Raw genomic sequence first — 23,470 nt, forward strand, 5'->3', positions numbered from 1 at the left:
TCAGTAAACAGTAGCTTTCACATAAGTATAAAATGTTCCTCATTCCCAACATGCAGAATAAGCAGAAAAACTTGCCTTGTTTCTTCCTGACACTACTTAACCCCTGAGAGACCTACAAGGAAAAAGATGAAGACAGATTGTGAATAACACAAAGGCACAGAATCTCTGCAGAACGGTCCTTTACCCATCTTCTTGGTACATTTGAACACCAGGAAGAAATTTTGAAAGACACAGTTTTCACTCAAGAAGCACAGCCTACAGTGATTTGATTGGCCAGCAACTGCTCCTCCTGAAGTTAAATAGCATTTAGGTTATAGGAGACCCAATGATATAGGGTTCAAGGACCACTAGATGTCAATAGTATCAGTGTAAGATGGACTGCAGATATGAAGGTTCCAGGCACTCCTACTATGGGCATTCTGGTTTATGACTCAGAATGTTGGAAGCTCTTAAATCAGTTCCTACCTTAAGACAAAAGGGGAGTCATGGGGCTTAACATTTTCAGGCCTCTGTTCCTCCAGCTATTTTTTTTGTTGGGGTAAAATATATATATTCTATTCATGCCATAACATTTACTATTTTAACCACTTTTGATTGTACAATTCAGTAGAATTAAATATATTTATGTTGGGGGCGCCTGGGTGGCTCAGTGGGTTAAAGCCTCTGCCTTCTGCTCAGGTCATGATCCCAGGGTACTGGGATCGAGCCCCGCATTGGGCTCTCTGCTCAGCAGGGAGCCTGCTTCCTCCTCTCTCTCTGCCTGCCTCTCTGCCTGCTTGTGATCTCTGTCTGTCAAATAAATAAATAAAATCTTTAAATATATATATATATATATATATATATATATTTATGTTGTACAAAATATCATCAGTATCTATCTCTAGAACTCTTTCATAATCCCTTTATGAAACACTTCCCATTTAACAGTAGCTCCCATTCCCACTCCCCACCCTGGTAACCACTGTTCGCCATTCTATCTCTATGAATGTAATTACTCTAAGTACCATACATAAGTACACTCATAAAATTGCCTTTTTAAAAAAATATTTTATTTATTTTGTCTATCCATTTGTTTGTCCATTCATCTGTTGAAGGACACTTGGGTTGTTTCCACCTTTTGTCTATTGTGATTAAAGCTGGTATGAACATGGTTTACAAATAAATATATCCTCAAGTCCCTGCTTTCAGTTCTTTTGGATATATACCCAGAAGTGGAATTGCTGGACCTTATGGTGATCCTATATGTAACCCTTTGAGGAACTGCTGTTCTGTTTTCCGCTGTGGCTATACCATTTTCCATTCTTACCATCAGTGCACAAGGTTTCCAGTTTCTCCATATTCTCACCAACACTTGTTTTTTTTTTTTTCTTTTAAAGATTTTGTTTATTTATTTGACAGAGAGAAATCACAAGTAGACGGAGAGGCAGGTAGAGAGAGAGAGAGGGAAGCAGGCTCCCTGCTGAGTAGAGAGCCCGATGTGGGACTTGATCCCAGGACCCTGAGATCATGACCTGAGCCGAAGGCAGCGGCTTAACCCACTGAGCCACCCAGGCGCCCCCTGTTTGTTTGTTTTTCAGTAGTCCCTGTAATAAGTGTGAAGTGATAGGGATTTGATTTTTGTGTTTCCCTAATGATTAGTAATGTTGAGCATCTATTCATGTGCTTATTAGCCATTTGTGTGTCTTTTTTGGAGAAGTGTCTATTCACGTCTTTTGGCTATTTTTGAATTGGGTTGTTTTGTTGTTGTTGTCTGATGAATTTTGTTGCTATCTGGGCATTTTAGGTAATATGTGGTATCAGCTCTGGAATCTGATTCCCCTTCCTCTCTGTGGATTGTTGTTTGCTTGTTTGTTTGTTTAGTGGCCTGAGTGGAGTATTTTGGTAGTCCATTTCCCCTGCAGTGTGAAGCCTGTAATGGTATACCTCAAAGGTTACAGTCTTGGCTATGTACATCTTTATTTGGGATGACTAGCTGGGCTATCTTTGACTATTTCTCTTCCCGGTTTTTCTCTTATCTGTCTCGTTGGGTATTATCCAGCTGTTAGGCTCTACTAATTGCTGGATAATTAGTCTGTTACTTTGACAATGTTCTGGTGTATAAATTGCCTTACAGTCTTGTTCAGTTGACTCCAGGCTGGTATATTCATTGATACTAGTTATTGGGAGTGGTTGGTAACATCTGATCTTGCTTGCCTCTCCAGGTATGAGATCTTTACTCTACTTTCAAGCTTGGAACAGGATGATCAGGGCCTGTCCTAGCAGGGGTAGAGCCTCTGGGTAGGCATTGAGTTGGGGAAAGAAGCTCCCAAATTCTTGGATGCACTAACCAGATATTTAGCCTCTTCACTGTGGGGAAGGGGGATGAGAAATGCTGAAGGACTGCTCTTCCTGGTGATGGAGAACTAAGAGGAGAGGAGACGCTATTTCGTTTGTCACCATTCTGGAGTACAGCTTCTGTGAAACTGAATTGCAGTGCGGGAGTGAAGGGGAGTGGGTTGTAGCTAATGTGCTAAGGACTTACAGTGTTTTCACTGAAATATAATAGATTTTTCTTTAGTACATGTTTCTTCATTTGCTATATACTCTTAGAACAATTTCAGAGCCTTGAAAAATATTTTTAATATTTTATTCTCCAGTTGTTGTTTCACTGGGCAACTCGTCCATGGGGTGTTCACACCAGCATTCTGGAAGTAAACTTTATGAACTTGCATCCTTCAGCTTTTTTTTTCTTCTTATTATTATGTTCACTTAGCCACCGAGCCAGCCCTGCAAGAAATTTAATGAACTTGCACCCTTAAAATTCAGTATGCAGGGACGCCTGGCTAGCTCAGTTGATAGAGCATGTGACTCTTGTTCTCAGGGTCATGAATTCAAGCCTCACCTTGGATGTGGAGCCTACTTAAAATAAAAATTTAAATAAAAAAATTTTAAAATTCAGCATGCATTTTTGGGATATTGGGACATTCTCTTAAATAGACACTGTGTGATTAGCACATTCAGGAAATTCGACATGAATTTTGTACTAATAGCTGATAACTGTTCTACAGTACTTACTGGGAGGTGGCTTTCTTAGGCTTAGCTCTACTTTCCTACTTATAGGACGACGTGGTCCACATTTACCTCAGACACACTCTGAGGGACACAGGAGAGGAGCCATAGCCAATGTCACGCCCTTTCCTGCTGGAGGTTGGCAGCAGAGGCAGACTTTGTCTCAGGCCTGGAGGCAGAGCTGCAGCAGGCATTGCTACAGCAGGCATTGCTACAGCAGCCCTGCCTTATGAACCCTGTTAAAGTCACAGAGGCAGAACTCCCAAGCCTGACAAGACATACCTGTTCCCAGAGACATTGCTCTCTGGGCAGTCCAAGTAATAGGATCTCTTTCAGATGTTCATCCCAGTTATTTGTCCATCAAAAGTTATTTCTAGGTGCTATCCTCTGGCCACATAGCTATCAGGTTCCTAGCCAGAAAGTGAACCTAGAGTCACATTCTCACGCAGAAAGAGAAGGGGTTTGGGAAGTCTTTTATTTACAACAGTCCCTATTCATATTTTGCCAGTTGCCCCAATACTGTCCTTTATAGCATCTTTTTTTTTTTTTTAAACATTTAGCATCTTTGTGTTGAGTCACCATATCTTCTTAGTTTTCTTTTGTCTGCAACAGTCATTTAGCCTTTCGTTGTCTTTAGGACCTTGCCTTTTTTGAAGAGGGGAAGCCAGCAAATTTATAGCCTGTTTAATAGTTTTATGATTAGATTCAAGTGATGCATTTTGGCAGGAATACCAAAGATGTGATGTTGTATCCTTTTCAGTGCATCCTCTCAGGAGGCATGTGATGTTGGTTTGTCCCATTGTTGATGTCTACTTTGACCGCTTGGTTAAGGTGATGTCTATCAGGTTCTACAGAGTACTGTAAAGATAAATTTTTCTCTTTATAATTAATGAGAAACTGGTAGAGGTGATTAATGGAGACTATGTAGCAATCCTGCATTCTTCCTCAACAAACTTTTATCCACTTGCTTTCATTTCCATTGATGATTCTTGCCTAAATTGGTTTTTATTGTGATGTTGCCAAATGGTGATATTCTAACTCACCATTCTTCCTACTGTGTCATTACTTATTAGCCCAATTTTATTTTTTTCAAGTACTTATTGTAATATCTGTAGCTCTGTTCCTCCATGAAGCAGGCTGAATTCCTGTGTTCATTATACAAAATTACTATGAATTAAAATGTCCTATTAGATTTATTTTATTTTTTTTAAATAATTTCTCTACAAAAGTAACTGCAGAGTTACTTTTTTTTTAGTGTAGTTGACACAGAATGTTACATTAGTTTCAGGTGTACAGCTTAGTGATTTGATAAGTTTATACATTATGCTATGTACATCATAAATATAGCTACCATCTGTCCCAATCACATTACTATTATAATATCATTAGCTACTGAATGGGAGAACATATTTGCAAATGATATATCTCATAAGGGTTAATATCCAATGTATATCAAGAACTTAAATAACTCAACACCAAAAAAACCCAAACAATATGGTTGAAAGAATGGGTTGAGGACCTAAACAGACATTTTTCAAAAGAAGACATACTGGTGGCCAACAGACACATGGAAAGAGTTTCAGCATTACTCATCATCAAGGAAATATAAATCAAAACCACAATAAGACATCACCTCACATCTGTTAGAATGGCTAAAATCTAGAATTAGCTATTTTATTTTTTTTTATTTTTTTTTAAAGATTTTATTTATTTATTTGAGACAGATTTTTATTGAGAGAGATCACAAGCAGGTAGAGAGGCAGGCAGAGAGAGAGGAGGAAGCAGGCTCCCCGCTGAGCAGAGAGCCCGATGTGGGGCTCTATCCGAGGACTCAGAGTTCATGATCTGAGCCGAAGGCAGTGGCCCAACCCGCTGAGCCACCCAGGCGCCCCTAGAATTAGCTATTTTAATCTGAAGTGAAGAAACCTGTCAGAAGAGCATTTTGACCTATCTGAAGTAGTACAGCTATGTGTCTCAAAGATTGTGAGACTATCTTGCTGCAGGTTCCTGTCATACAGGCAGGAAGAGGGACCCATCTGATGGGGAGACCCGGGCCCCTGCCCATGTTTCTGTCTGACTATACATGGGGATACATGAGGGTAACCTAAGAGAATATGGTTGACTGTGTAATGTCATATCTATGTAATGTCAAATCACTGAGTGAGTGAAAAGTCTGCTGCCCATATTGTTGAAAAAAGAGCCATATCATAAAGGTTTCTACTTTATGAAATTTGAGTAACTTGTTCAGGCACTAAGTCATTGAATTCTATGTTCATAATTATCATATAAATGGGTTGCTCTAATGTATGAAAAAACTGGACTTCAATATAAAACTTCATGCCAAAGAATATTTATATCTCTGGGTGGCATGATGAACCAAAAAATATTTTTTTTAATAAAGGTTTCACTTGTTGTTTGGGTTAGCTTGTTTTCATTGCAAAAAATATCTGTATTTGCCACTTGTAGTGGTTTCTCATGCTGCTATCTATAGACTAAACGATTCTTTAAAGGGTGAATAAGCAGTATGTCATTCATTATTCATCTCAATTTTATTTTCATGCAAAAACTCCTCTTGCAAACCTCTTGCTTTGTACTTTACTCACATTTTTATCTCACTCTCTCATAGGTACCTCCTATTTAACAGACATTGTGTGGTGGGCAGGCACAATTGCAAGTAAGTACCCAGTGTGGTGAAGCGCTTGGTTTGCTTGCTTTCTTAAGATCAGTCATTCTTCTGGCAGGACTGGAGGAGGTGGAATGAGTGCAGCTCCATTCTTTGGATGGAGGACTAGGCTGGGAGGAATTGAGGGAGAAAATAGAGGTTCCTATTGCCTGCAGTTAGCTCTGAATTTAGTCCAGGTCAGACTGTCCGGGGCCCAAAGAAATTGAAATGCTCCTTCTTACTCATCTGTAATCATGCTGTTAATATTTGGTGAAATTATGCTTTGTTAAACACAATTGTTTTACAAAGGAGAGTTTCTTCACTTAGCCTTAAGTACAGGATCATACACTATAGTATAAAAGAGGTCATGTGCAGAGGTTATGTAGTATCATATAAAAATAAATAATAAAATTGAAGTTCAGAACCCTAAATATATAAAGAAAAATTATATTAGAAAATTCAGAAATATCATGAGGTTTATTTGTCACACATTATCTTTTAGGCAAGCTGTTGTCTAGCAGATGTTGTTTCCTTTCATTGAGGAGCTCATCTTTAAGCTCTGTCTCAGTATAGCTCTGGGTACAGTCCTGTGCAGGCAGTATTTTTTCCAGTTGATGTGCCTGCAGCATGTCACTATGGCCAGTAGACTCTACTGGAGTAGATCCCAGACCATTGAAAGGACAGGAAATTCTACATGATTAGTGTTAAAACAAGGATGTGTTAAGGAGAGAGTGGAAATATACTTTGTTGCACCCACTGTCAATCACGGCCATTTAGTTTGGGAATTTCCACCGAGGGCTGAAACTACTCCTGACTGATTGGGTCCGTGATGCTGTGGGGCCTGCTCTCTCTGCCTTCAGGACCCTTAATTATGCAAATGATGCCCCACATTTGCTTCCTCACAAGTAATGAAAAGAAGTAGCCCTTTCAGAACAGAGCCTTGCCAAATTAAACTCTGTGATCATTGCTAAAAGAGAGCTGTAATTGCAAGTGGTATCCTTGTGATTCTCTTGACAGTGGCTGTTGGCCAGATTGGAAACTTTCTGGCTTACACTGCAGTCCCCACAGTCCTGGTGACTCCACTGGGTGCCCTCGGAGTGCCGTTTGGGTAAGAACTGGGATTCCGTGTTTTCGTTTTTATTTTTTAAAATTTTTTATTATTTTTTAAATTTTATTTTATTTTTTCATTGTTCCAAGATTTATTGTTTATGCACCACACCCAGTGCTCCATGCAATACATCTTCTCCTTAGTACCCACCACCAGGCTCATCCAGCTCCCCTCTCCTCCCCTCCCAAACCCTCAGTTCATTTCTCAGAGTCCACAGTTTCTCATGCTTCTCTGTGATCACCAAGACAACATGGTATTGGCACAAAAACAGACACATAAACTGATGGAATAGAGTAGAGAGTCTGGATATGGACCCTCAACTCTATGGTCAAATAATCTTCGACAAAGCCGGAAAAAATATCCAGTGGAAAAAAGATGATCTCTTCAATAAATGGTGCTGGGAAAATAGAAAAATGTTTTGGTTTTTAATGTGTAGTTTGAGTTTTAAACAAACTTTCCATTTAAATGTTTCTGTTCAAATAATAAAAGCAAAATTATAACTGAAGGTAGGTTTTCAGTATTCTACTCTATATTGTTTAATTTTAACTTCAAATTTAGTTGTTGTTGTTGTTTTTAAGATTTTATTTATTTATTTGACAGATTACAAGTAGGCAGAGAGGTAGGCAGAGAGAGAGAGAGGAGGAAGCAGGCTCCCTGCGGAGCAGAGAGCCCGATACAGGGCTTGATCCCAGGACCCTGGGATCATGACCGGAGCCCAAGACAAAGGCTTTAACCCACTGAGCTACCCAGGCACCCCTCAAATTTATTTTTTTGAGTTAACCATTCTTTTAGAAATTTGCTTTAGTATATTTCAGACCCTAACTTATGAGTGGACATCAATGGATGTGATTCTGTCATTCTCCTAGTCTTTGCCCTGGAAGACTTCCAAGAGACTGGAGTCTTCCTGGTACCTTGGCAAGTGATTCTGAGAACTCATTAAGCAAAACTAGTCTCTTGGTGTTTTATTTGTGTGCCTGGCATCCCCTACCAGACACTGAACAATTCTCCCACTCACTCCACCCTGGGAAATTATGGAAGTGGGACAGATGACACGTGGGCACCAATGGGTATAAAATAGAATCTATAACTCCTAGCAGTTAACTTAGATGGATCCCCATGCCCAGGGGAAGGGCTTCTGTGTGGTCCAGAGAGAAAGGAGGGAGGTGGAGCTTTGGGTTTTTATTGTAGTTCAAAAGGGAGTGGGGTGAAGTTTCACACACTCAGGAGGGACTTGGATGGTTTGAAATTTCTGCCATTGCCAAGGGCTGGAGGACACTAGGGTCTGAGCGTGCTTTCTTATAAGGTCGCCCAGATGTGGGGCAAAGGGAGTAAAGTAGAACTGGGGACTTGATGGCTGCCAGCCACCATGCATTACAAGTGAAGTCTTTATATTAGCTTTGGCTTACTTACTAAAGTGATTTTATGAGACATTTATTGAATAGCTCAACACATATCCTCCCATGAACCTATTTATATTCTGTTTTACCTTTGAAGAAATTACTAAGAAACAGACATAATAGAAGAGAAATAAAATCCCAGTTTCTAACTCATTTATATAGCGATACTCTGCTGTATTCTAGACAGATTTCCAGATTCTTTCAGAGAAGTGTGTCTATGATGGATATATTTAAATTATACTTCAAGTCAATTAGGCTTTAAGATTCTATAGCCTAAAAAGCATAAATATGTTTTATACAGGTTAACCTTTGGAAATGTGTTTATAGAATGTTTTTCTTATCCAAACAAAAGACTAATATAATATGTAGCTTCATGTCACTTTGTGTTTGGATGGTCCTGAAGAGCTTGGATTGTGTGAGTGGTACTCACTTCAGGGAATAACTACTCTAGCTTCTCACAGACCAGCCTCACTCTTTGATTTGTTCTCCTGAAAAAATGTCAAGCAAATAAGTAATCTGACCCTAGGGTCTTTGCACATTGCACATTTAATATGCATATATTAAAATATCTTGCCTAGAATAGGCAAGAACTATTCTCATGCCTTTGAAAATTATGTCACCTCACCAGAAATGTTCAATGCTGCAAGTCTTCAGGAGACAGACTAGGAATAGAGAAGAAAAATAGAGAAATAAAATAGACTAGAAATAGACTAGGAAGCCCCAAAATAGGTCCACTTTGCTCTGTGATGATTCATTGTATGACAAAGTAAACCTTACAGCACAGTACTTTTAAAAGAAGTTTAAAAACACCTTATTTGGAAGTAATTTCCAAATTACAGAAAAGTTACAAGATTAAGAATAATCGAAATGGAAAAAAAAAAAGAATAATCGAAATGGGATGGTTAAATGGGTGGTGGGGATTAAGGAGTGCACATATTGTGATGAGCACTGACTGTATTATGTAAGTGTTGAAACACTATATTGTACCCCTGAAACTAATATTACACTATATATTAACTAACTGGAGTTAAAATGAAAACTGGAAAATAAAAAGAATAATCACAACAACACCTGTATATCCTTTACCTATGCACACCTTCTGTTGATATTTTATCTCACTTACTCCATTATTTGCTTTCTCTGTATCAAGGTTTCTCTGCCTCAACACTGTTGACATTAGAGGCCAGATCATTCTTTGTTATGAGGGCTGATTTTTGCATTGTAGGGTGTTTTGCATCCCTAGACTCCACCAACCAGATGCCAGGAGTAATCCCCGCAAAAATGTGTCCAGACATGGCAAATGTCCTGGGATGGGACAAATCACCCCCAGTTGAGAACCATAAATGTGGTATTTGCTTTGGGTTTTTTTTGTTCCTTTGTTTTTTATTCTTTCAGACTACTTCTGTCATGACTCTTCACCCTTAAATAGGTTGATTGTGTTTCCTAACACTACAAATATGCTTTTAATAACCACAGTACAATAATCAATTTCAATAAATTTAACATTATAGTACATGTATCTAATCTGCCTTCTGTATTCCAGTTTTGTTAATTGATCCATTCTATCCTTATTTTATGCCATTATCCTTTATGCCTTTATTTTTATAATATGCCATTACTTTTATACCATTATTTTTTATTTTTTCCTTTGTACCATCATTTTTCCTTCTATTAAAAGATCCAGTCTAGTATTGGGAGCTGCATTTAATTGTCATGTCTGCAATCTAAAAGAGAGATTTTTTTTTCTTTAAATAAATAATATTGGGAGAACTGGTAAGCAATTTATAGGAACATCAATTGAAGCACTGTTAAAATATGACATAAGTGAATTAAGTATTATATACAGAATGGCCATCAAATGTGGAAATAGAGGCAAATACAACCTTGAAAGGTTTGTTGATACTATTCCAGTGCATGACTGAAGTGGTGTATTGAAGTATGTTGTCCTGCTCAGTCATGCAGAGTTCAATGTTCTGTATAAAGCTGTGGTAAGCCCAATAAATTAATGTGCCCAATTATCTGTTGCATACAGTTGTAGACATTTTCTGTCTCTGATTTTCACTGATGAAGACTGCATCTCTAACATAACCCAGAGTATATATTACAGAGGTTTAATCTGTAAAGGAGGAGGAAAAAAACCTTAGCGATATTTACATGGTTTATGGCCTATGTATAAGAAAAATATTTTTACAACTTGAAAAAACAGAAGTCTTTTAGATCTTAAAAGGATAAGAAATTTCTAAAGTTTGAAGTAATAAAAATGAAAAGTTTAACTTACTACAGTAAAAAAGTAAAATGGGGAAAAATTTTAAATCAAATATGACAGTAATTAGTATAACATAAGGAGTTTCTTAAATTGGTCAGAATAATATGAAAACCCCAGTAGGGCAAAGGGAAAAACTGACAATTTGTTCATAAGAAAACACATTTATTTCAGTAATATTTACCCTCATTTTCAATAAAATGCATATAAGCAACCTGATATAGTGTAATAAATACGCAAGTATTTCAAAACTAATAAGAATATTTGAAAAGATACCTGCTAACTATAACAAACTATAAATACATATTTGTTCTCCTTTTTTTTCTCAGCTTTTTGAAAATAGACATAAATTTTACAAAATAATAATTACAATAATGTATTATTGGGTTTGTGAAAGACCCAAGTAGCACCAAAAAACAGCGCAAAAAGAAAGAAGTAGGAATTGAGCTATAGAGGAATAACACTGTAGGAGTAACACTGAGGTTAATTTAGTATCATTTTGAAAGGTATTCTGATAAGCCCTAGAGAAACCACTAAAAAAATAACAAAGAAGTGTGGTGAAAAAAACCAATAAGGAACTAAAATGTTATGCTGGAAAGATTCATTTAATGTAGAAGGCAGTAAGTAAAGAATCAGGAATAAAATGTAAAAAATAAAAAGTAAAATGGCAAACACACAACTAACAGTATCAATAAAAACATTTAATGTCAGTAAATAAAACAATCCAGTAAAAAGGCAGAGATTAGGAGCACCTGGATGTCTCAGTCTGACTCTTGATTTTGGCTCAGGTCATGTCTTGGAGGTGGGATTGAGCCTGGAATCAGACTTTGCACTCAGTGTGGAGTCTGGTTTGGATTCTCTCTCTAACTCTCTCTCTGCTCCTCCCCCTACTCTCTCTCTCACTTTCTCTCTCTGGAATAAATAATTTTTTTTTTAAAAGCAAAGGTTGTCAGGCGGGATAAAGATCCAACTTACGCTTCTACACAAGACATTTTAAGATTTTCTTTTTTTTTTTTTTTTTTTGACAGAGAGAGATCACAAGTAGGCAGAGAGGCAAGCAGAGAGAGAGAGGAGGAAGCAGGCTCCCTGCTGAGCAGAGAGCCCGATGTGGGACTCGATCCCATGATCCTGAGATCATGACCTGAGCCGAAGGCAGCGGCTTAACCCACTGAGCCACCCAGGCGCCCTACACAAGACATTTTAGATTCAAAGATGTAAATGAACTGAAGGTAAAAGGAAGGAAAGAAAATATATTATGCAAACAATCCCATAAGAGAGTTGGAGAGGCTTCTATCAAAGTAGATTGTAAAACAAAAAATATTATTCCTGATAGAGACATCTTGTATTGACAAAATGTCAGTCCATCAGAAAGGCGTAACAATTATAAACAAATATGCACCTAAAAACAGAGCTTCAAAATATATGAAACAAGGATGCCTGGGTGGCTCAGTTGGTTGGACGACTGCCTTCGGCTCAGGTCAGATCCCAGAGTTCCCGGATCGAGTCCCACATCATGCTCCCAGCTCCACGGGGAGTCTGCTTCTCCCTCTGACCTTCTCCTCACTCATGCTCTCTTTCATTGTCTCTTTCTCAAATAAATAAATAAAATCTTAAAAAAAAAATATATATATGAGACATACCTGAACGAATAAAGAGTAACAGACAATTCAAGAATAATAGTTACGACTTTAATACCCTACTTTCAATAATGGATAGAAAAACTAGGCAAAATATCAAGAAGGATATAGAAGACTTGAATGACACTGTAAGTCAACCAGACAAAATAGACATCTGTAGAACACTCCACCCATCAAAAGTGGAATTCACATTCTTTCCAAGTGTATATGGAACATTTTCCTGGATAGACCATATACTAGGCCATTAATGAAATCAGAAAGCAAAACCAGTGAAATTTGTGAAGTTTACAAATAGTGGAAATTAAACAACTTATTACTAAATGACCAGTCAGAAAGAACCTCACAAGGGAAGTTAGAGGACACTTTGAGATGAATAAAAGTCGGAGACACACATCAAAGCTCACGTGACTCAGGTAAAGCCATACCCAGAGGGAAATTTATATCTGTAAATGCCTGCATTAAAAGGAAAAATCTGAAATCAACAACCTTTAGAGGGCCAACTAAACCCAAAGGAGGAAGAAGGAAGGAAAAAAATAAAGTTCAGAGTAAATAAATGAAATAGAGATTAAAAATAAATGCTGAAAAGCAGAAAAACCCAAGGATTGTCCTTAGAAAAAATTAACAAAATTGCTAACACTTCAGTTAGACTGACAGAGAAGACAAGTTACTAAAATCAAGAACAAAAAGGGGATATTGCCACCAATTCTACAGAAATTGGAATTATAAGCAAATACGATGAACAACAGTATACCAACAAATTAGATAACTTAGATGAAATGGCCATATTCCTAGAAAGATTCAAACTAATGAAAATGTTTTAAGAATAGAAAATCTGAATAGACTTAGAGAAAGTAAAGAGACTGAATTGGTAAAAAACAAAACAACTTCCAGCAAAGAGAGGTTCAGGTAGAGGGGATTTCACTAATGAATTCTTTTAGACGTTTAAAGAAGAATTAATAAAATTCTTCACAAACTCTTCCCAAAAAATAGGAGAGGTGGGAACTCTTCCCAACTCCATGAGGTAATACTATCTTGTAATGAAACCAACGAAATCACCAGAAAGGAAAACTACAAACCAGTTCTCTTATTAATACAGATGGAGGGATCCTCAACAAAATACTAGCCAATTGAATTCAGCCATATATAAAAAGGATTATACACCCTGACCAAGTGGGATTTATCTCAAGAATGCAAGGTAGATTTAGCATCAGAGTAAATTATTTAATATACCTCATTGATAGAATAAAGGTTAAACATATCTCAACAGACACAGAAAAGTTATTTTATAAAATTCAACACCACTTCATGATGAAAACAATCAATATGCTAGACATAGAGGGACCTCTGGGTGGCTTAGTTTAAGCATCCAACTCTTCACCTCAGCTCAGGTCTTTATCTCAGCTCAGAGTTGTGAGTTTAATCCCTGAATTGGGTTCCACACTGGGCATGGAGACTATAAAAAGTGCTAGAAATAAAGGGTAACTTCCTAAACTGGCAGAGTATCTCTATGAAAACACCCCAGCTAACATCATAATTAATGGTTAAGGAGTGGATGATTTCCCCCAGGGGATCAGGAACAAGACATATACTTTTGCCACTTGTATTCAGCTTTGTACCTTTGTATCAAAGGTTCAAGCCAATATAGTTGGGCTAGCAAATTGAATGAATGAGAATGAATTAAAAGACATCTTGATTGAAGGATGAATACCCAACTTTTGTATCAACATGGAGGGGACTGGAAGAGATTATGCTGAGTGAAATAAGTCAGGCAGAGAGAGTCAGTTATCATAGGGTTTCACTTATTTGTGGAGCGTAACAAATAACATGGAGGACATAGGGAGATGGAGAGGAGAAGGGAGTTGAGGGAAATTGGAAGGAGAGGTGAACCATGAGAGACTATGGATTCTGAAAAACAACCTGAGGGTTTTGAAGGGGCAGGGGGTGGGAGGTTGGGGGAGCCAGGTGGTGGGTATTAAGGAGGGCACCTGTTGCATGGAGCACTGGGTGTGGTGCAAAAACAATGAATTCTGTTACTCTGAAAAGAAATGTAAAAAAAAAAAAGACTTCTTGATTGGAAAGGAAGGAGTCAAACTATCTCTGTTAGCCGAGCTGACTTGATCTTATATATGGGAAATTCTAAGAAACTATTGGAACTGATAAGTTCACCAAGGATGCAATTGTATCTGTATACAATAGCCGTGAGCAAGCCAAAAATGAAATTAAGAAAGCAATTCAGTTATAGAATAGTACCAAAACAAACAAAATACTTAAGGACATATTTTTAAAAAGAAGCACAGAACTTGGACTCTGAAGCCATAAAAAACATTTTTAAAATAAATTAATCCTAAATAAATGGTCCATATTCACATATTCCATATTCCAGTATTAATAAGAATTAATATTGTTAAGATGATGATACTGCCTCATCTACAGATTTAGTGCAATCAGAATCTTAGGGGGCTTATTTGAAATTGACAAGCTGATCTTAAAATTCATATAGAAATGCAAGAGACCAAGAATAGCCCAGTCATGATAAGTAAATACACAGTTGGAGGACTCACATTTCTTAATTTCAAAACATTTTATAAAACTACAGTAATCAGAACAGTGTACTGGTTTAAGAAGATACACACACACACACACACACACACACACACACACACACATATAAAACTGAGATTCCAGAAATAAACACTAACAGTTATAGTCAACAGATTTTTACAGGTGGTTAATGACAATTCAGTAAGGAAAGAATAGTCTTTTCAATAAGTGGTGCTGATATAACTGGGCATTCAAATTCAAATGAATGAAGTTATACTCCTACCTCATAATATATACAAAAATTAACTCAAAGGGGGTCAAGTACCTAAATTTATTTTTTTATTTATTTGTTTATTTTTAAAGATTTTATTTTTTTATTTGTCAGAGACAGAGAGAGAGAGAGAGCGCAAAGGCAGACAGAGTGGAAGAGGGAGAAGCAGGCTCCCTGTGGAGCAAGGAGCCCGATGTGGGACTCTATCCCACGACGCTGGGATCATGACCTGAGCTGAAGGCAGCTGCTTAACCAACTGAGCCACCCAGGCGTCCCAAGTACCTAAATTTAAAAGCGTAAACTATAAAACTCTTGAAGGAAAGGTATAAATTTTTGTGACATTGGATTAGGCAATATTTTCCTAGATTTGACACCTAAAGCACAAGCACAAATTTATCTAAAATAGATAAATTTGGCATTATATAAATTTAAAACTTTTCTGCTTTAAAAAATCCCATCAAGAAAGTGAAAAGTCAGGAAAAAACACAGTGTCACCAAAATGGTTATATGTGGGAACCCACTCTCTGTTCCCTCAGAAAGATTAATGATTAGACAGTTATCCATGAAGAGAAACATTTCTGGGAGAGCTCTGGGAGAGGTCTGGAATCTGTTTAAGAAACTTCAGCAATACTTTAGAACAAAAAACGTGAGAATAGCCACAAAAGAATAGAAAGAAGACAACTTCATTTTGCCTGCATCTTTCCTTCCCCCAAGCTGACATTGCACAGCACCAGGAGGGAACTTCTCAACTGGAAAGAGTTTCCCTTGCCAGGAAAGGAGGAGCAGAGTGAGCAACCAGCTTTCCCAGCCTTTCAGGACATTGCCACAAGGTTCTGCTTTGGTTTCACTGCAAAAGCTGAGACAGACAGAGGTGGCTAGGAGGAACAAGGCAGAAAAGGGATACCAATAGCAGCCATGCAGTGAGAATGGTTGTGGCTCACTCACCTGCTCTGCAGACAAACCCAGCAGATTTTGCTGCTGAAGAAGCCAATGGCAAGCTCAGTTGCCACGGACACCTGGAGCTTTCATCAGCTTATACCCCAGAGGCATTCACATTCAGTGATACTAGCCATCAGAATCCCCCCTCATTCAATTCCCACCCCACCGTTGCCAGCTCCCAGGAACCACTTGAGCATCCATCCCAGAACTCTGTAGCTATATGAGTACAAGACATCACCCTAGACTCTTCCAACCGACCAAGTGTGTGTTCAGGGTTAGCCTTTCCAGCTGTGCCCTTCCATACTATAGGGTGCCATGTGTGAGTTTGGGGCTAGCCTGTCCATTCATGCCCTTCCATACTGTAAGTCTGAAATCTATTACCAACTTCCACTTCAGTCTGCATGTATGCAGGGGTACTACTGTGCAGCCATGACAAAATATGCTGACAGCTGGAGTCTGCAGCAGCCTGTTGGCCCGATTAGTCCTTACCATCTGTCACTGCCCTGCACCATTATGTTCACCTGAAGCTAGATCCTCCACTTTTGCACCTGCATACCTCCAGCCTGACCCCTATGACTGGCATACAATATAGGCACACCAATAGCCAGGGCCCTTGTAGCTGTCAATGAGCTTGTAGTTGGCCCTGGCCTTTACTGCCTGTGTTAGGCCTGATCACTATATATGTGTCTGCAACTGGATCCTGTGACTACACAGGCATATGCAGCTGGCCCCTGCAGCCAGCCATGTGCACACCAGCTCTGGCTATCACCACTGCCTGCCCTGTGTGCTCTCATCCACAAGTAAAAGTCTTCAGTAAAGCTTCAGTAAAGCTGATACCATTTTCTAAGTTCTGGAAGAGGTGACAACATTTTCAAATGCAAAGACACCTACACAAGGCTACAGGGACTCCTCCAAACAATACAGAAACTTCTGGTTACTGGCTCCAAAGATATACAGATCCAGGAATTGCCTGACCAAGAATTCAAAAATAGCTCCCTTAAAGATGCTATGAGAATGCATATAAACAACTTAAAGACATTTGGAAAGTAACCCAAGAACAAAATGAGAAGTTCAAAAAAGAGGCAACCTAAAAAAGATCCAAACCAATTTTGGAGCTGAAGAATAAAATTGATGTACTGAAGAATTCAATAAAGAACCTCAACAGCACCCTTGACCAATAGAAGAAAGAATTAGTTAGCTAAAAGACAGATCAGTTGAAATCATCTACTCAGAGGAGCAAAAAGCAAAAAGAATGAAGAAAGGCTATAGAACTAATGAGGCACCTATATGGAAACAGTACCATTGTTGGAAAAAGAGAGAGAGGGAAAGGACTTAGAAAGCTTATTTAAATAAATAGTGGTTGATGGGGCACGTGTGTGGCTCAGTGGGTTAAAGCCTCTGCCTTTGGCTCAGGTCCTGATCCCAGGGTCCTGGGAGCGAGCCTGCTTCCCCTTCTCTCTCTCTGCCTGCCTCTCTGCCTACTTGTGATCTATGCCTGTCAAATAAATAAATAAAATCTTAAGAAAAAAGAATTTAAAAATAAACAAAAACACACATAAATAAATAAATAAATAAATAGTGGTTGAGAGCTTCCTAAATCTGGGGAGAGATTTTGGACATCCAGGTTTTTGAAGCTCATAAGTCACCCCAAATTTTCAATACAAAATGATCTTCACCAAGACATATTATAATAAAACTGTATTTATTATTATATAATTATTATTATAAGAAAACTATTATTATAATAAAACTACTTTAAGAACAAAGAAGGGGGTGCCTGGATGGCTCAGTTGGTTAAGCATCTGCCTTCCACTCAGGTTATGATCCCAGGGTCCTGGGATCAAGCCCCATGTTGAGCTCCCTGCTCAGCAGAGGAGTCTGCTTCTTCCTTTTCCTCCCTACTGTTGTGTACTCTCTCTCTCTCTCTCACTTCTCTCTCAAATAAATAAAAATCTTGAAATAAAGAAGAAAGAAAAGAAAAAAAAACCAGCAAGAGAAAAAAGATTCTCTCACACAAGGAAACTACCATATTATCATCAGATTTCTTACAAAAGACCTTGTAAGCCAGGAGGTAATGGGATGGTATATTTGAAGTGTTGAAAGAAAGAAACTGTATAGCAAGAATACTTTACCCAGCAACGTTTCCTTCAAAATGAAAAAGAGATAAAGACTGTGCAGAAGCTTTTTATTTGGATACCAATAGTTTATTTTTGCTTTTGTTATCTTTGTCTCAGGAGACATATCTAAAAAAATGTTGCTATGGCCAAGGTCAGAAATGTTACTGCCTATGCTCTCTTTTAGGATGTTTGTGGTTTCATAAATGGTTTCAGGTTGCACATTAGGTCTTTAATCCATTTTGAGTTTATTTTTGTGTATGGTGTAAGAAAGTTGTCCAGGTTCGTTCGTTCGTTCGTTCTTTCTTTCTTTCCATAGAGCTGATCATTTTAAAAAAGATTTTATTTATTTATTTGACAGAGAGAGCAAGGGAGGGAACACAGGCAGGGGGAGTGGGAGAGAGAGAAGCAGGCTTCCCGCTGAGCAGGGATCCTGATGCAGGGCTTGATCCCAGGATCCTGGGATCATGACCTGAGCCAAAGGCAGATGCTTAAAGACTGAGCCACCCAGGTACCCCTGATCAGTTTTTCCATAGAGAACAAACTGATGGCTACCAGAGGGAATGTGGGTGCGGGAATGACTTAAATTGGTGGTGTATATTAAGGAGTGTACTTGTGATGAGCACTGAGCAATGCATGGAATTGTTGAACAAATATATTGTACACCTGAAGCTAATATAACACTGTATGTTAACTATACTGGAATTAAAATTTTTCAAAAAGAGGTAAAGACTTTACCTGATGAACAATAGGTAAAGGAGTTCATCACCACTAGACCTGCCTTATAAGAAATGCTGAAAGTTCTTCAGCCTGAAATAAAATGGTGCTAGTTAGTAACATGAAGATATATAACATATGGGTAAAGGTAAGCAGATAGTCAGATTCAGAATATTCTACTACTGTAAATATGGTGGTGTGTTAATACTAACTTCAGTATACTGGTTAAAGGACAAAAATATTAAGCATAACCATAACTACAATTATTTGTTAGTTGATACACAGTATAAAAAGTTGTAAATTGTGCCAGCAAAAACAAAACACGGGTAGTAAAAGGAGGGTAGAGTTTTTGTATGGGATTAAAGTCAAATTGCTATCGTTATAAAATAGACTGTTAAAAGTATAAACTGTTTCCTCTGTGCCTCATGGTAAACATGAAGTGAAAGCCTACAGTGGATTCACACAAGATAAAGACAAGGGAATCAAAGTATGTCATTACAGCAAACCATCAGTTCAGTTCATGAAGGAAGATAGAAAAAATTTAAGTTAGGAACAAGAGAACCACAAACAACCAGAAAACAATGAATTGGATGACATTAGTAAGTCCTCACCTATCAATAATTACTCTAAATGCATGTGGTGTGAGTTTTCCAATCAAAAGACAAAGATTAGCTGGGTGGGCAAAAAAAACAGGACCCTACAATATACTGCCTACAATAAACTCAATTCATCTTTAAGGACACACATAGGCTCAAAGCAAAGAGATGGAAAAAGCTATTCCAAGCAAGAAGAAGCCAAAAGGGAACAGGGATAGCTGTACTTGGGCAAAATAGACTTTAAGTTAAATATGGCAATAATGGACAAAGGACAAAATAGACTTTAAATGAAATATGGTAATAAAGGACAAAGACGTAATGATCAATTTGTCGAGAAGATATAACAGTCATATATGCACCCAGCGTCAGAGCACCTAAATATATTAAGCAGATATTAACAAATACAATGGGAGACAATACAGCAATACAGTAATAGTAGGGGACTTTGATGTCAAACTTTCAGTAATGGATAGATCATTCCGGCAGAAAATCAAAAGGGAAACGTGAGACTTGAAACACACATTAGACCAAATGGACCTAAGAGACATATACAGAACATTCTATCCAACAACAGGAGAGTACACATTCTTCTCAAGTACACATGGAGCATTCCCCAGAATAGATAAAGTCATAGGTCACTGAAGAATTCTTAGCAAATTTAAGAAGGTTGAGATCATGCCAAGTATCTGACTATAATGGTATTGAATTAGAATTCAATAATGGGAAAGGAGCAGGAAAATTCACAAATATGTGAAGATGAAATAACACCTAAACAACCAAGGGTCAAAGAAGAAATCTAAAGGGAAATAAAAAGATCTTGAAACAAATAAAAATGGAAATTCAACATATTAAAACCTGTGGGATGCTGCAAAAGCATCCCTAAAAGGGAAGTTTATAGTGATGAATGCGTGTTTTAAGAAAAAAATTATCTAAACCTAACTACACCTCAAGGAATGAAGAAAAAGAACAAGGTAAACCCAGTACAGTCAAAAGATAGGAAATAAAAAAGATCAGAAATAGAGACCAGAAAAACAATAGAGAAGATTAATGAAACTAGGAGCAGCTTTTCAAAAAGATAACATGGACATAGCTTTAATTAGATTAAGAAAAAGGAAAGAAGACTCAAAATTAGGAATGAAAGAGACCTTACAAGTGATACCACAGAACTACAAAGGATCATAAAGCATTACTATGAACAATTATACGGCAACAAATTGAACAGCCTGGAAGAAATGGATAAATTCCTAAAAATATACAGCCTACCAAAGACTGAATAATGAAGAAGCAAAATCAGAATAGACCAATAATAAGTAAGGAGATGGAGTCAGTAATAAAAAACTAATAAAGAAAAGCCCAGGGGTGCTTGGGTGGCTCAGTGGGTTAGGGCCTCTGCCTTTGGCTCAGGTCATGATCCCAGGGTTCTGGGATCAAGCCCTGCATCAGGCTCTCTGCTCGGCAGGGAGCCTGCTTCCTCCTCTCTCTCTGCCTGCTTCTCTACCTACTTGTGACCTCTGTCTGTCATATAAGTAAATAAAATCTTTAAAAAAAAAAAAAAAAAGCCCAGGACCAGATGGCTTTGTGAGTGAATTCTGCCAAATGTTTGAAGAAGAATTAATGCCAGTCCTTTTCAAATTCTTCCAAAAAACTGAAGAGGAGAGAACACTCCTAAGCTCATTTTATGAGCCGGCATTACCCTGATACCAAGGCCAGATCAAGACACTACAAGAAAAGAAAACTAACTACCAATATCCCTGACGCATTTATTCTCAATTCATCAACAAAAATTCTCAACAAAATATTAGCAAGCCAAATTTAGTAGTATATTAAAAGGATCATACAACATCATCAGGTTGGGATTTAGCTGTGTGATGCAAGCATGGTTCAACATATGAATACTAATACATGTCATATACCACACTAATACAGTGAAAGATCAAAATTAAATTTTATCTCAGTATATGCAAAAAATCTTGATAAAAATCAACATCATTTCATGGTAAGAAGCTCTTAAACTGGGTATAGAGGTAACATATCTCAACATAGTAAGGGCCATATATGACAAGTTTACAGCTAACATAATCAGCAGTGAGTGTTTAAAAACTTTCCTCTAAGATCTAAGACAAGTGTGCCCACTCTCACCACTCCTATTAAACATTAGAACTAGAAGTCCTAGTCAGTGGACTTGGGCAAGAAAAAAGAAAGAAAATGCACCTGACTCAGAAAATGATAATTAAAATTTTCTTTGTTTGAACACGACATGATCTTATATACAGAAAATCCTAAAGATTCCACCAAAACACTATAAGAACAGATTTTAAAAATTCAGTAAAGTTTCAGGATAGAGAAATCAGTTGTGTTTCTCTACATTAACAACAAAATACCTGAAAAACAAATTAAACAATTCTGTTCACAGTAACATCAATAAAATCCTGAGGAATCAATTTCATCAAGGAGGTGATCTGTACACTGAGAGCTACAGGAATTTTTTTCAAGATTATTTGTTCGTCAGAGAGAGAGAGAGAGACTGAGAGAACACAAGCAGGGTGAGTGTCAGGCAGAGGGAGAAGTGGGCTTCCCACTGAGCAAGAAGCTTGATGCGGGATTTTATCCCAGGACTCTGGGATCATGACCCAAGCCAAAGGCAGATGCTTAACTGACTGAGCCACCCAGGCATCTCAAGAGTTTTTTAAAATTAAAATTGACCTGCAATGTTATATTAGTTCCAAGTACACAACATAAATGATTCAACATTTCTATAAATTACACAGTGCTCATCACAATAAATGTAGTTACCCTCTGTCACCAGTTATTACAGTCTTACAGACCGTATTTCCTGTGCTCTACTTTTCAACCCCGTGGTTTATTTTATAACTGGAATTTTAATCTTAATCCCCTTCACCTATTTCACCTATCTCTCCACACCCCTGCCCCTCTGGCAACCACCAGATTGTTCTCTGTGTTTATGAGCCTCCAGGGTTTTGTGTGCTTTGTTTTGTTTTGTGTGTTTGTTCATTTTGTGATTTAGATTCCACATGTAAATGACATCATACAGTATTTTTCTTTCTTTGTCTGACTTTTTCACTTGGCATAGTATTCTCTTAAGTCCATCCATGTTGTCACAAATGGCAAGATTTTGTTCTTCTTGTGGCTGGGTAATATTCTATTGTGTGTGTGTATGTGTACATACACATACCATTCCTTCTTTATCCATTCATCTATCCATAAGGACTTAGGTTCCTTCCATATCTTGACTCTTAAAAATAATTCTGCAGGGGCCCGTGGGTGGCTCAGTGGGTTAAAGCCTCTGCCTTGGGCTCAGATCATGATCTTGGGGTCTTGGGACTGAGCCTCACATTAGGCTCTCTGCTCAGTGGGGAGCCTGCTTCCTCCTCTCTATCTCTCTGCCTGCCTCTCTGCCTGCTTGTGATTTCTGTCTGTCAAATAAATAAGTAAAAATCTAAGAAAATAATACTAATTCTGCAATGACATGATACTTTATATGGAAAACCCAAAATACTCCACCCCCAAACTACTAGAACTCATACAGCAATTCAGCAACATGGCAGGATACAAAATCAATGCACAGACATCAGTTGTTTTCTTATACACTAACAATGAAAATAGAGAAAGTGAAATTAGAGAATCGATTCCACTTACTAATAGCAACAAGAATCATAAGATACCTGGGAATAAACCTAACCAAAGAGGTAAAGGATCTGTACTCGAGAAACTACAGAACACTCATGAAAGAAATTGAAGAAGACACAAAAAGATGGAAGAGCATTCCTTGCTCAAGGATTGGAAGAATAAACATTGTTAAAATGTCCATACTGCCTAGAGCAATCTATACTTTCAATGCCATCCTGATCAAAATTCCACCAGCATTTCTGAAAGAGCTGGAACAAACAATCCTAAAATCTGTTTGGAACCAGAAGAGACCCCAAATTGCTAAGGGAGTGTTGAAAAAGAAAAACAAAACTGGGGCATCACGTTGCCTGATTTCAAGCTTTACTACAAAGCTGTGATCACCAAGACAGAATGGTACTGGCACAAAAACAGACACATAGACCAGATATGTGTGGAGAGCCCAGATATGGACCCTCAACTCTATGGTTATATAATCTTCGACAAAACAGGAAAACATAGCCAGTGGAAAACAGTCTCTTCAATAAATGGT

General features: G+C 37.9%; 1 protein-coding gene across 1 annotated transcript in view; it reads left to right on the forward strand.

Moving 5' to 3' along the window:
• The window catches only part of NIPA1 (NIPA magnesium transporter 1), a 70,857-nt gene that overhangs the window by 24,441 nt on the left and 22,946 nt on the right, over positions 1 to 23,470 (forward strand). Inside the window, exons 2-3 of the mRNA XM_059371742.1 lie at positions 5,675 to 5,722; positions 6,728 to 6,818. Coding sequence (XP_059227725.1) covers positions 5,675 to 5,722; positions 6,728 to 6,818 — 139 coding nt within the window. The remainder of the gene's footprint in view (positions 1 to 5,674; positions 5,723 to 6,727; positions 6,819 to 23,470) is intronic.

This window comes from Mustela nigripes, chromosome 13 (assembly GCF_022355385.1).
Source record: "Mustela nigripes isolate SB6536 chromosome 13, MUSNIG.SB6536, whole genome shotgun sequence".
In the NCBI taxonomy this organism is placed as follows: domain Eukaryota; kingdom Metazoa; phylum Chordata; class Mammalia; order Carnivora; family Mustelidae; genus Mustela; species Mustela nigripes.